This window comes from Leopardus geoffroyi, chromosome B1, assembly GCF_018350155.1.
Source record: "Leopardus geoffroyi isolate Oge1 chromosome B1, O.geoffroyi_Oge1_pat1.0, whole genome shotgun sequence".
Taxonomy (NCBI): domain Eukaryota; kingdom Metazoa; phylum Chordata; class Mammalia; order Carnivora; family Felidae; genus Leopardus; species Leopardus geoffroyi.
This window is the reverse complement of record NC_059327.1, coordinates 28,601,988-28,616,407: the sequence shown is the minus strand read 5'-3', so window position 1 is coordinate 28,616,407 and position 14,420 is coordinate 28,601,988. Positions and strand designations below refer to the sequence as shown.

The 14,420-nt window shown below is 34.5% G+C and overlaps 1 protein-coding gene across 6 annotated transcripts in view; it reads right to left on the bottom strand.

Moving 5' to 3' along the window:
* Nucleotides 1-579: 579 nt before the first annotated feature.
* The window catches only part of WRN (WRN RecQ like helicase), a 154,340-nt gene continuing 140,499 nt past the window's right edge, over nucleotides 580-14,420 (bottom strand). For all 6 annotated transcript variants that reach the window (XM_045456141.1, XM_045456149.1, XM_045456146.1 and 3 more), the window contains 2 exons: nucleotides 9,833-10,029; nucleotides 580-3,637 (listed from right to left, as the gene is read on the bottom strand). In XM_045456141.1, the coding sequence (XP_045312097.1) occupies nucleotides 3,518-3,637; nucleotides 9,833-10,029 (317 nt within the window). In that variant the 3' untranslated portion in view covers nucleotides 580-3,517. The remainder of the gene's footprint in view (nucleotides 3,638-9,832; nucleotides 10,030-14,420) is intronic.

The following is a 14,420-nucleotide window of genomic DNA, read 5'->3' as shown; positions in this document are numbered from 1 at the left end:
AAAAGAAACCCCTTGTTTTTTTTTAAGCTTTTATTTATTTATTTTGAGAGAGAGAGAGAGAGAGAGAGAGAGAGAGAGAGAGAGAGAGAGAATCCCAAGCAGGCTCCACACTGTCAGTGCAGAGCCTGATGCAGAGTTCAATCCCACAAATCGTGAGATCACCTGAGCTGAAATCAAGAGTTGAATGCTTAACTGACTGAGCTACCCACGTGCCCCCAGAAACCCTTTGTTTTTAAGAATAAACCTGAGGCCAGCTTGTGGCCCAAGAATTGCTGAAGAATGATGATACAACTGGGAGACTAAAGTCCAGTTCATCAGTTCTTAATCAGTTCTTACCATATTTCATTTCAAGAATGTTCAAAGCAGTGCATTAAAATAGGAGAGAAATTGGGTGTGATTTAATGTGCAACAATAGGAAATCAGCTAAATAATTCATAGTATGTGTATATAAGAAAATACTATGTCAGCATATGTCTCAGACCTCCTTTATATTCTTAAAAATTACTGAGGACCCAAAAGAGTTTTTCTTAATGTTGGTTATATCTATCACTATTTACCGTTTTAGAAATTAAAACTGAGAAATTTTAAAGAAATGTTTATTAATTTTAAAAAAGCAGCAGTAAATCCATCACATGGTAACATAAATACATCTTTAAAAAATATCCCCCACAAAATAGTGAGAAGAATGGCATTGTCTGGCTTAACAGAGGTGTCTGGATTCTCAGATTTGCTTCTATACTCAGTCTGTTTCAAAATGCATTCTTTTGGTTGATGTTTCTGAAGAAAAGTATGACATTAAACAGGCAAGTAGTTGCAAAAGGGGAGGAGTATTTTAATAGCTTTTCGAGATAATTATAGACACGCTTCTTTGGAACTATACCAAAGCTGGACACCTGTAGTTTTTATTAAAAAAAAATTTTTTTTAATGTTTATTTTTGAGACAGAGTGAGAGACAGAGTGTAAGAGGGGGAGGGGCAGACAGAGGGAAACACAGGATCTGAAGTGGGCTCTAGACTCTGAGCTGTCAGCACAGAGCCTGACGCGGGGCTCGAACTCATGAACCGTTGAGATCATGACCTGAGCCAAAGTCAGTCGCTTAACTGACTGAGCCACTCAGGTGTCCCGGACACCTGTAGTTTCTTAAAGATTGGGTGCAGTGTGTAATCTGAAACATTTATATCTGAAAGTATAAATGAACGTTTTCCTACTCTGCTACATTAAAATCCACTGGGCCATTGTGTGGTTTGAATGAATCATTTACCCCCCATGCATGATTTTATAAGATCATATATTAGTCATCCAGAAAATATTAATTCACTGAGTTATGCAGATCTTCTAAATGTTGACAAAAACCATTGTACGATAACAAAAAATGTATTAATCACAGGATTAACATCTCATTAGAAAAGTCTTTATATTATGGGAAGCTTTCAAACTCCTGGTAGCAGACATAAGTTTTCCAAAACTATGAATTCCGCCAGAAATCTCAAATTTTATCACTGGCAACAAATAACCATAGTTTTCCTTGAAGTGATAGGGTGGCTTCATTCAGTTTTGAGAAAATGTTCACCAAACACCCAAGTCTGAATAGCCAATCACAGTTTTGTCATTCTTTTCAGTAAAAATGGTATTCCATGGAAAAAAAGAACTAATTCAATTCACAATTCAAACAATCAAACAAGTGCTTTTTCTGGAGGGCACCATCACACATTGGTACAGAGCAAAGTGTGTTAACGACTGAGAATTAATAAAATCAATAATTTGGTGTCACTGCCGTGATCTGCACTGAAGCACCAGTGGTTTTACTCACGACTCAACACATATCGCAACAGAGGACAAAAGGCAGATAACGTCTTGAGATGATGAAGATAGTTTTGTCTTTGCAGGTCCCCTGAAAGGGGCTCAAAGATTCCTACAAGTCTGCAGACCACACACTTTCAGAATCCCTGTACTATAGAAAGCCACAAGAAAAGGATCTGTGGAAAACAACTTAATGACATGAGAAAAAAAAATGTTCAGAGCATTTCAAGTGAAATATAAATTTGACTAATTCTACTTCTAGACATAATCTGAAATTTAGAAAAATGACAAAAATCACCGAGAGAAGTGATTATATAACTTTATAGTATATTCATCAGATATAATGGTATGTAGCTATAAAAAAATGAGACAGACCAATATATATACTCAAATGGAAAGTTCTTCATAACATATTAAGTGAAAAGAGTTTATTGCAGGAAATTGCACGTAGTGGACTCTGATTCATGTTGAAAAGCAAGAATGTGGGTGTAGATGTATATGTAAAGCATGTAAATGAATGAAGAATGATTAGAGAGCTATAGGTCACATTTAATAGGGTCTACCTTCTGGAAAGGGGCTGGTACTGACATGGTGAGAAATGGGATTACAGAGGACTTTTGTGTTTTCACTTAAGTGTTTACAAAGTAAATACATTCATGTATTATTCATGTAACAAAGAAATAAAGTGAATATAAAGAGGTTTAGCAGGATACACAAAAGGGGTCAACTGATTACCTAATGGTAAAACCACCGGCGATTTTTTTTTTTTTTTTTTTTTCATTTCTCTGGATTTTCTACTTCTTCTGCAATATTCCTTCTTTATTAACAACAATTATCTTTAGTCACAGAAAAGTCAGTTAAAGGCCATATGGTGAACTGGTTAAAGTTATATTAACTATGGTTTATAAAACCCAGTGCCAGAGTATGGGTTTTGATACTAAAGTTGCACATACTACATAAAGAGGTATTAGAATCAAATCCAACATCCTCAAAAACTAAAGGTGCTCAAAGTAATTAAGCAAATAAAAGTTAAAAAAAAAAAAAAATATATATATATATATATATACATATATCTATCTTTGTAACATTCAGTATGAAGGAATTTATTATTTGAAAAATAAAAAAAGTAGTATATAAAATCAAAGGGCACAGATGCCCAATGCAATTGGTCTCCTTTGTAATATTATTTTTCCCTACTTACATGGAATCCAAAATGCTTCATTTTCACTGGTCTGGTTTATTAATACCATTTATCAATGTATGTAAGAGTTTCTTCTAAAGATAGCAAGGACAATTGTAAAATAACTATGCTTCCTTAATTCACAAGAATGAATTTTGGTAATATATGAAGAATTTATATCACATACATAATCACCACACAACTACCAATCTGTTATTTATATCAAATCACCACTCCTTAAAATTTCCAAATATACTGTTGAAATAAAGAGATTAGAAAACTGAGCAGTAACAGAGTTTCTTAAAGCAATCTTAAAGGAAACTATTACTCTATTCTATGATGTACTCAGTCAGGCTCTCAGAAGACTCAAGTAACTGTACAAGGAGATGCCAGCTGTTCAACAAATAGGTGAGTTTTACTTTAGAGATTAGAATAATTTTTAAACTGAAATGTTGGCCCCCGCTATTTTCAGAAATGAAACAAGATCCCCTCTTATAATACAGCAAGACACACATAATTCCTCTGGCAATCACCAATTTAACTAAAAAGACCTCTCTTTTTTGTTTTGGCCATTGATTGCTTGCTGGTCTCAGCTGAAGTCTCATTTTCTTTGGCAAACCACTCGGGTAATTTTCTCATTGAGGTTACAAGTGAAATCTATAGGAAAGAAAGAGAAAAAGACATATTTATAATATTGAAAATGTATGTCAGTTGTAAGAAGTAACATAGGTTACTGAATGAATATACACCCATCACCCTTCCCTTGCTGAGTGAAACAAAATAGTGAGAGCTACAGGATTTATTTCTGGATGAGAAGTAAATAAAGAAAACAGAGACAAAATCACTGTATCATCTCTTTAGGCAAATGCCTGCCATCTTGTTTTTTTATTCTTAGGCACTTAAGCATACACACACATTTGAGAAGGAAAGAACTGGGTATTATTTCAGATTTATGTCTCATGTATATTTGCTCTAGGTTGACCAACATGGTTAATTTAATGTTCTGAGGAAGGCATCTGCTTGGGCGTGCGTGCACATGTGTGCACACACAGAATCACATTAAGCATTTGAAAAAATATATTTCTATGTCTCCAATGGCAGACTGACTACAGAGTGGTTTCAGCAACCACCAACACCTTGCAGAGTTGCCAAAACGTAATAGATACTCAAAAAACAGCCAGTGAATAAATGAAAACAATTTTTGTTTTTTGGCTCAAAGACTCTTTGGAGAATCTGCTAAAAACTGGAGATCCACTTCTAACCATTTTAGGGGATTTATTTGTACACCAAATGAAGCCTCAGAACCCTAAGTCAAAAAGTCCCTGAAAAAAAAATTTTAAGAACACAAAGGCAGTGGCTGTGTCCTTATGATCTGCACTTGAAAAAGATAAAACAATTTTAAGTTATGTCCCATAAGCCTAAAATGGTATTAATTAGTGTTATCTCAGTTTGACCACAGAGCCTCACACTAACATGACAAAAAAATCAGTCTGACAGGAGTAGACCTTGGAGTCTAGCAGAGTTGGTTTAGTTATTGAACTATGTGAAAGATTTATGATAAGGTGAGCTCATCTAAGGTATAATGTGTCTGTTACCTTAAGGTAAAAAGCAGAATTTATTTAATTTCAAGAATGAAAACTCTACCTATATATTGTTCATCAATTACTCGTTATGTTTTATTATGTTTTCCATGTTTCAAAATGGTTTCAAAGGGATGCCTGGGTGGCTCAGTCAGTTAAGTGTCTGACTTCAGCTCAGGTCATCTCACAGCTCGTGAGTTCGAGCCCCACATCAGGCCTGGAGCCTGCTTCAGATTTGTGTCTCCCTCTCTCTCTGCCCCTCCCCTGCTCGTATTCTGCCTCTCTGTCAAAAATAAATAAACATTAAAAGTGTTTTTGAAAAATTAAAAAATTAAAAAATTTTAAAAAATGGTTTCAAAGTATTTAAGGATGGGAAAAAAAGTAAAATATCCTTAACAGAAAACTGTGAAACCATGAATTTAGAAAAGGTAAAAACTACTAGCTATTTCAGCTTGATTAAAGACACTCAATGGAAAAGAAAGAGTTGTTCACCCTTTAGCAAAAGCTAAAGGAAAAAAAGAGGCTGAGATAGCAAATTTTCCCCTGGGTACCCATTTCCTCACAAGGAAGAGAAGCCCAGGAGAAGAGATTAGATTTATATCTACAGTATGACACTATATTGGACTCAAAAATAATAAATATTAGGGATATAAAGTGGCACAGACAAAAGGCATTTGGGCAGAGAGAAAACTGATCCAGAGATATTTTTTCTTCCCATAAGATCTTAACATCACAATCCTCTGAAGCCTACTTTGCTTACAATTATAGTTTGAATGCCTGTGTGTGTTGGAAAAAGGAAATCAGTTAAGATTATAACAACACCAGGGGCGCCTGGGTGGCGCAGTCGGTTAAGCGTCCGACTTCAGCCAGGTCACGATCTCGCGGTCCGGGAGTTCGAGCCCCGCGTCAGGCTCTGGGCTGATAGCTCAGAGCCTGGAGCCTGTTTCCGATTCTGTGTCTCCCTCTCTCTCTGCCCCTCCCCCGTTCATGCTCTGTCTCTCTCTGTCCCAAAAATAAATAAACATTGGAAAAAAAAAAAATTAAAAGATTATAACAACACCAAAAAGTAAAACAGAGCATGACATCTGAACAGTAACAGAGCAGAGAAAAAAACCCTAAGTCTTGCAGCCAAAAATCATGGAATAAACAGGGACTTTGAAACAAGACAGACTAAGTTGGAGTTCTAACTGGGTCATTTGCTAAATGTATGACCTTATGAATGTTAGCTACACCTCAACTTCTTCACATAGAAAATGAGAATAACAGTACATAGCATCACTGGATTACTTAGAAAAGTTAAATGAGAATAAATGCACGATATCAAAACACATTCTGATTTATTCTTGGCATTCATTAATTAGTAGCTAAAATCACTGAAAAGTGTTTTGTCTTCTATAACATTTCTATGAAATACAATCTTCAACATTTACCATACAATTACAATAATGATCTTGTTTCACTGAGAAAGAAGGAAAACGCTTACTTACACTGAGGGCATCTTTTGAGTCTCAACAATAAGTATCTGGAGAGACTTAATTATGAGAAGTAAGTCACCTAACAGAAACAATGCCTTTCAGTGACTACTTCCTTTATGCAGTAGACAACTAAAATTCCCAGCAATTATAATAACATTTTAGGGGGAATTTATATCTTTTTTATATTCCAAATTCTATTAAGAAATATTATTAAGTTGAGAATACAAAGCAGTAACTCATTTGTTGATTATATGTGCACATACATATGTAAGCAAACAGAAATATATATGTTCTATTCACAATTTTACCTATGAATGAGAATCTGTAAATAAATCTATTTTTGAATTGCTGATTGGCTGATTCCAAGAAGTTAGTCTTTGTGATATTCTGTGACTTTTATCTTTCAGTGAAAAATCACAAGGTTGTTTTCTATCAACTTTAAGAATTGTTACAGAATACAAAACAGTTAACAGCATGCACTATTTTCTTAACAAAAAAGAGAAAACAAAAACTATGCCTAAAAAAAAAAGAAAGCTTAAGAAAATTCTAATTTTTCTGAAGTACTGAATTTTCACAATAATGATATCACTCATAAGGCATTTTTCTGAGTATCTCAAAACAGTATGTAAATAATATTGTACATTTTAATTTACAGTGAAACTTAGTGGCAGGGCAGGAAATATCACATATACTCTTTCTTAGGCAGTGAAGAAAAATGAGAAGGAAAAAGTGATTTGGGGGAGAGGGTTCTGGGAAGATGGTGGAAGCAGCAGCATCGTTTTTTAATCTCTCTGAATGCCACCATTAAAACAAAATGGAGAGCAAAACCAAAAACTCATCATCTACATTTACAATGAAACTAAGTTTAAAGGTATTCCAAGGAAATCCAAACTATAGTGCGTGAGGACAAACCAACAGCCATAAGGCCTGCACAGTACCACTTGTGTAGGAGAGAAAGCAGAGGCAAGCAGTGAGGTACCTGAGAAGAACCCCAAAGTAGCCCACAGGTAGTCATCAGAAACCATGGTAGATTAATGTGAAAACAGCATCTGAAAACGCGAGGGCTCCTGCCCAACCCAACCACAAGTGACTAAAAGGAGTCTACAGTGCTAGAGTCATGGCTTCCTGCAAACACTCCTGACCAGCTAATGCTGTCTTCTAGGAGAACCCCTGGGATACAATCAAATCAAGCAGGACAAGTAATAGAGAGACAAAGGGAAGAGTAGCAGAGGAGTATATCTCATAAACTAAGTTTCCATATTTTGAATGTTACACAAAATAACAGAAGAGAGTGCCCTGTAAGCTTGGAAAAACTATCTCGAAACACGCCTTCTTTTGACAGTACAGGAAAACTACTTTCACATGAAAATGAACAATAGGAAAGTATTAAGGTCAAATTTGACACCAGAAGACTTGCTGAGATACAGAATAGAACTGTAACCACTCAAAATGAGCTGAAAAACATGAAGAAGCTTACTCAAAACATGAAAGAACATCATAAAACAAAATCAGAAAAATTCAAAAAGGAGGGAAGTTCAGTGAAGAATTAGAAGCAAAAGAAAAAAGTGTATAGAAGTGAACATTAAACTACGAGGAACACAGCCATAAACATAACAGATTCTGCCCAAAGATATAGAAGGGGAAAAAGAAGAAAATTTTAAAGAGAAATGAAGAACTAGAAAGAAGTCATGAGAAGTGACAACTAATGCAGCTAGGCAAAGAAGATCCAATATAGACACAGTATGAGTCCCTGAAGAAGAAATATAAAGCAGTGGGACAAATACTAAAAAGTAATATTTAAGAAAACTTTCCAGGAATTAAAAAAATTAAAAAAAGATGTATTTAAAGAACCCACTGTGTATCTACATATGTTGGATCAGAACTGCCAATTATCAGGACATAATTAATTTTCCTTCATTAAACATAGGCACGATTGAACTTCTACAGCAACCACAACACTTGTAAAACTACAACGCATCAACTAATACAAAGAATTTGTTTTCACATTATTATGTATTAGAAGACTCATAATCTTATGATGAAATAGACTAAGATACAATCCAGGTTAGCAGAAAAGATGAGTGTTCACATAGGAAATACGTGAAACCAGCTCTACAGTATTCAGGGTAGAATATTTTCTGTACTTGGGAGGAGGTTGAAAGAAAAATACTTTGGCTGGCTCACTCCTCTCTTAATCCACCTCCTATCCCCAATAACCTTGTTCCTCTAAATGGGGGTGGGGGGAGAGGACTACATCCAGTAGGCTCAGCATGACTTCCACCCATTCACCCAGTGCCCCCAAATCTCCCCACTCTGTTGTCGGCATCTGATGCTATTTCGAGAAGGGAAAAGCCAAATGCTAATATGTTATTAAATACAGTATTTCACATAAATGTGTACTGATAATCAGGAAAAAATAACAAGTTAGACCTTTTCCTTTACTGATAGGTAGAAGTTGGTAAAAATTTAGGTTTAGGGGTGCCTGGGTGGCTCAGTTGGCTAAGCGTCTTGGCTCAGGTGATGATCTTGACAGTGAGCTTGAGCTCAGTGGGCTTGAGCCATGCATCAGGCTCTGTGCTGACAGCTCAGAGCCTGGAGCCTGCTTCAGATTCTGTGTCTCTCCTCCTCTCTCTGCCCCTCCCCTGCTCATGCTCTGTCTCTCAAAAAGGAATAAATGTTAAAAAAATTTTTTTTAATAAAATAAAATATAAAAATTAAGGTTTTAGGCACTTGGTATAGATTTCAGAAATAAAAGGCTGGGAAACAGAAGCCAAATTTCACTACCACCATCCCAACATATATTCTCCTTTATGTCCTTCTTATAGCTAGCTCAATTGTGTAAATAATGAAAAGAAGTCCAATTTAATCCAATTTCATTAGGTTATCTAGGACATGTCTAAATGCAAACCTAACTGAAGTATAGAATTTAAAAACACCAGTTCCTCTCATTTTTAAACTATTGAGAAAAGGAGTTTAACTGCTGGAAATCCCACAAGGACTACCTTAGAACTGAAAGGGAATCCCTAATGCCCTACCATAAATATTAGCAACCACCTACTACTATGCTTTCTAGTTAATTATTAGTTTTCACAACTTTTATCATGTAGTCATATAATTTCAGCTAGAAGATACTGAAGGTTAAATTTTCAAATTATTCAATCATTTAATAGAATCATTACCAAAGAACAGTCATCTCATCCAACATGCAGAGCAATAATTTCCAAAGCATTTAATTTTAATAAATATACCATCTAAAATAATACTAAACTCATGGTCTTTCTCTGATCATGCAAAAAGTATGCTGGGATATACTCAGGACCATGTACAACAATTACTCCTGTGCCTGAAAGATTCAGTATAACAGGAACAAAGCATGATGAATGACAGAATGACAGACACACTGACTTTTATTATTTGTAATAAAATTTGTTTTCCTTTTCATTAACTACATAAACTGCCAAATGCTCAAAGCCAATATTAACTATGTCTATGAAAGAAAGAGAATTGTCAGGCTACATATAGCCAGGATGAGGTAGACGTAAAATTTAAGCTGATAATCCACACAAAAAGCTAAATAGATGGGCTACATGTCCCTTTTTCTGCCATTTAAAAAATCACTTTCCTCAAATAAGATTTATGAAAAACAAAAGAAATAAAGCACAGATTAAAAAGTAACCTTATATCAGAATTTATACATTTAAAAAATACAGCATTCTAGTATTAGAATATGCAAATTGAACCAACTGACACTGTATGAAAATTCTACATATAATTAACACCTTGGTATTAGCACCTACTTCTTCCTTGCTTCTCTTAGAACTTGAACAGCTCTCTTCAGAGTTGGGGAAACATCTCTTTCTGGTGGAATCACAGGAAAGCTGGTCTAACCGTCTGTTGTCACCATCTTTTTCCAGGATCTCAATTGCCATATGGATAAGGTATGTGTCAATGTTTTTAGGAACCAATGCTCTAATAAGTTTGATTTTATTTATATCTGTAAAGGATGAAAAAATAAGATTTAAAAATAAATTACACAGAACATTTTAGAAAGCTTTGAGCTGAAAATAGTGAAATATTTTGTAGAAAGCAGGGAGGAGGGTGTCCAAAGAAAATGTTCCTCTTTCAAATGCCTACAGCCCTACAAACAGAAATTAAGTAAAATGTGTCCTCCCCTCACCCGTGCATCACCTGCAATTAGCCCTTGCCTCCAAGACTCAAAGTCAGATCAATGCCAGCGAATTCATATATATTACGTTTCAAACTGCTTTTTGTGAGGTGCCCTGAGAAACCACTATCTACAGAACTGTTTCTAAAGGAATTATGCTTCAAATTCCAAATATCAATTACAATAATTTTTGAAAATGACTTATTCTTAAAATTTTTTTAATGTTTATTTTTTGAGAGAGAGAAAGAGTGCGAGTGGGGGAGGAGCAGAGAGACAGGGAGACACAGAATCTGAAGCAGGCTCCAGGCTTCGAGCTGTCAGCACAAAGCCCAACACAAGGCTTGAATCCACGGACCATGAGATCATGACTTAAGCCAAAGTCGGACACTTAACCAACTGAGCCACCCAGGTGCCCCATGAAAATGACTTATTCTTAAGATAGAAGGTAATCACACTTGTAAATAAAATGCTAATAAAAAAAGATCCTTTCAATAGATAGTGTAGCATAACAGAACACACTATTTAAAATGCATAGTAACTGAGTTTTCTGAGAAACAAATAACAAGGAATTTTTAATTTGTAACTCAACAGAACCGTTTCAACTATGTGTTGTGTCTTCACACCTTTTACAAATTATTTAGCAATCTCCCACAGACCACTACTTATGTTTCAAACACTTCCAACATCACATTCATGTGAAATGTTCTAGGAGTAGCTTAAAACTAAGCAGCTTAGAATCTATTCACTCATCTTCATGTAATTATAAAACTAGTATAAAACATTTCTGACACCCAATTCAAATTCACAATGCCACCCTGAAAAGGTGGTCTTTCAATTATTCCACTTTTCAAGGTTTATATTCTCCTTTCAAAGATCTTATCTTGCTACTCTTGGACTTAAACAAACAAAACAAAAAAAAACACTGCAGTTACAAAAAAAACGCAACAGGAAGAGAAAAGGTTACACAGCTAATGGAAACTAAGACCATGGGGTATCAATGATTTAGCCTCTACTCTTTCTAACTTTAAAGTTTTAAAATGTGAAACTGATTCTAATCAAAAACTTGGAAAGATAAGGGGTGCCTGGATGTCTCAGTCGGTTGAACGTCCAACTTTGGCTCCTTGGTCATGATCTCGTGGTTTGTGAGTTGGAGCCCCACATCAAGCTCTGTGCTGACAGCTCAGAGCCTGGGGCCTGCTTCGGATTCTGTGTCTCTCTCTCTCTCTCTCTGTCCCTCCCCTACTCACACCCTCTCTTGCTCTTTCTCTTTCTCAAAAATAAATACACATTAAAAAAAATTTTTTTTTAAAACTTGGAAAGATAAGATTAACTCTAAATGTAATAAAATTAGCAATGTGACTGCCAAATCTATCAACCAACTAAAATTCTACTTGCCCTTTGGCCATTATACCATCCAAACACCACAGAAATTTGGCCCATTTTACTACTTCATTAATTTCTTAATGGCTGAGAAGTCTGTGTCTCAGCTCCCTTTCAGGTCTTCAGGTTTTCTTTCAAAAAAAAATTTTTTTTCCAATGAACATTACGTTTATTTTTCCAGATTTCTAGATTCTTAGAAGTGGGATTGCTAGTTCAAAGGGTAAACACATTTATGTTTTCATACATATTGGCAAACTACCTCTATAACTGTGCTATCTCATACTATAAGCACTACCCACATGTAGCTACCTGAAATGTGGCTAGTGTGGCTAAGGAACTCAATACTTAATTTTAAGCAAACTTAATTTAAAATTAAATTTGAAAACTGATATTTGATTCAGTTATCAGAAAAATTTTACATACATTTGGAACACATTGAGTATCTTCATCTACTTTATTCAGCTGTCAATTTATGAAAGCTAAATACAGATCAAGTATTTTCGATTACAATTTACTATCAAAATTGACATATGCTGTAAATATAAAATGCATACACAATTTCAAAGGCATAGTACAAAAAATAAACAAAATATCTCAATAATTTTATATTGATTTTATGCTAAAATTGGAAACATTTTTATTACATTGAGTTAATTAAATTATATAATTAGAATTCATACATCTGTTTATTTTTACTTTTCTATTTTATCTTTTACTTTTTTAATGTGGCTACTAGAAAACTTAAAATTGCATATGTGAATAATAATATATAGACTTGTTGAATCTCTATGCTGCACATCAGAAACTAATGTAACACTGTGTCAACTATACTTCAATTAAAAAAATTTTTTAATTAAAAAAATAAAATTGCATGTATGGTTCATATCATATTTCGTTTTGGATAGTGCTGCCCTAGAAAAACCATACAAAATTTCCTGTACTCCAGCCAACTAACACGACTATATTATACTACATTTATTTTCTTCTATGGATATTTAAGTCCTGGGTAAATAAACTATACATCTTTAATTTCATCATACTGTAAATGTACATTATACAAGCAAATTCTTTGGAAACATAGTTCAATAACTTTGAATTATCATGGCATCATAGATTCAATGAATTATTTTGAAAGGAAAAATGAGATATTTTATTCCATTTGAAACAATGTGTTTCTGAAATTAGAATGTCTTCTTTTCATAAAAGTATGATGTGTAAACATTTGCTTATAGTTTTAAACCACTGTTAATGATTAATAAATGTATAAAGTTATTGTACTATAATTTGAATATAATTTCTATATATAATTAGAAAATCCTTATATTCACATTACACATTTCTGTAAGTACCCTTAATATTTTTATCTTAACGTTGATTTATTTTTGAGACAGAGAGAGACAGAGCATGAACAGGGGAGGGGCAGAGAGAGAGGGAGACACAGAATCTGAAGCAGGCTCCAGGCTCTGAGCTGTCAGCACAGAGCCTGACGCGGGGCTCGAACTCACGGACCGTGAGATCATGACCTGAGCCGAAGTTGGACGCTTAACGGACCGAGCCATCCAGGCGCCCCAATATTTTTATCTTAAAGTCATCCTACAACATATACATGCAAATAAGGGGCGTCTAGCATTAAAGATACATCTCCTGCCCTAGCTTTACAGGCAAGTAAGTGCTGAAAATTTCTACTGGAGAATAATGAACACTGGCTGCAAAGCTTTAAAAGAGATCATATTACTCCTAGTTTTGTGGCAGGTCCCTTGGAAGCCACCCTTAATTTTCCAGTTACATGCACATAAACAATGGAAGAATGAGATTATTCAAATACTATCCAGACACCTCATTAAATGTCTTGCCTAATTTATTAAGCATAGTTATAATTTCAACTCCATAAAAAATCTTAAAATTACATAAACATGGATAAACTAAAATATTAAAAAGTTTTAAAACTTCTGTAAATATTAAATAACAAGGACAAAACCTACTTAGCAAATAAGACAGCATGAAAATAATACATGTGATTTCTCAATTCCCAAATACTCTGTTTTCAGGTATAAGATTAGGCCATAATAAAATAATAGAAAATTCTCAATTTAGTATTTTGCACAACTTAAATGCCAGTCAAACCTGTTCACTAAAACACCAAATTATATAATATGGCTACAGTTAAATAAAACATGAAAATAACGCATCTGAGTCATTAATGTAGTACGTACATCTTCATTTCTTATTACAATTTATAATTCAAAAATGTCTTCTCTGACTAGAGAATAGTATTTCTCTTATCAAGTATCAAGGAAAAACAAAAATTCAAAAGTAAAATTTCACATTTCAATAAGTGTTATCTTACACACTATAAATATACAATCAAAGAAATAAAATTTAGAGCTCATAGTTCTCAAAATCTAACTTTCTCAATTTTGGCTTTGGAAGTAAACTACAGTAATATATTTTTTCACATTATATGTATAACCTACATAGAGTGTATAGGCAGAAAGATGAATTAAATGTTTAATAAGTAGACTTCAAAGTTTTCTTTATGTAGAATTTCAATTTAGTATGAATCTCTAAGTGAAAATTTATTTGCTATATTCAGTATATAGTGGTAAAGACAAATTTTTTTTTTGTTGTTGTTATCTATTTTGAGAGAGAGAGAAAGATCACGTGCATATACAAGCAGGGGAGGGGGAGAGAGAGTGAGAGAGAGGGAGAGAAAGAATCCCAAGCAGGTTCCACTCTGTCAGCATAGAGCTGGACACTGGGCTGGATCCCACAAACCGCAAGATGATAACTTGAGCTGAAATCAAGAGCTGGACACTCAACTGCTGAGCCAGCCAGGAGCC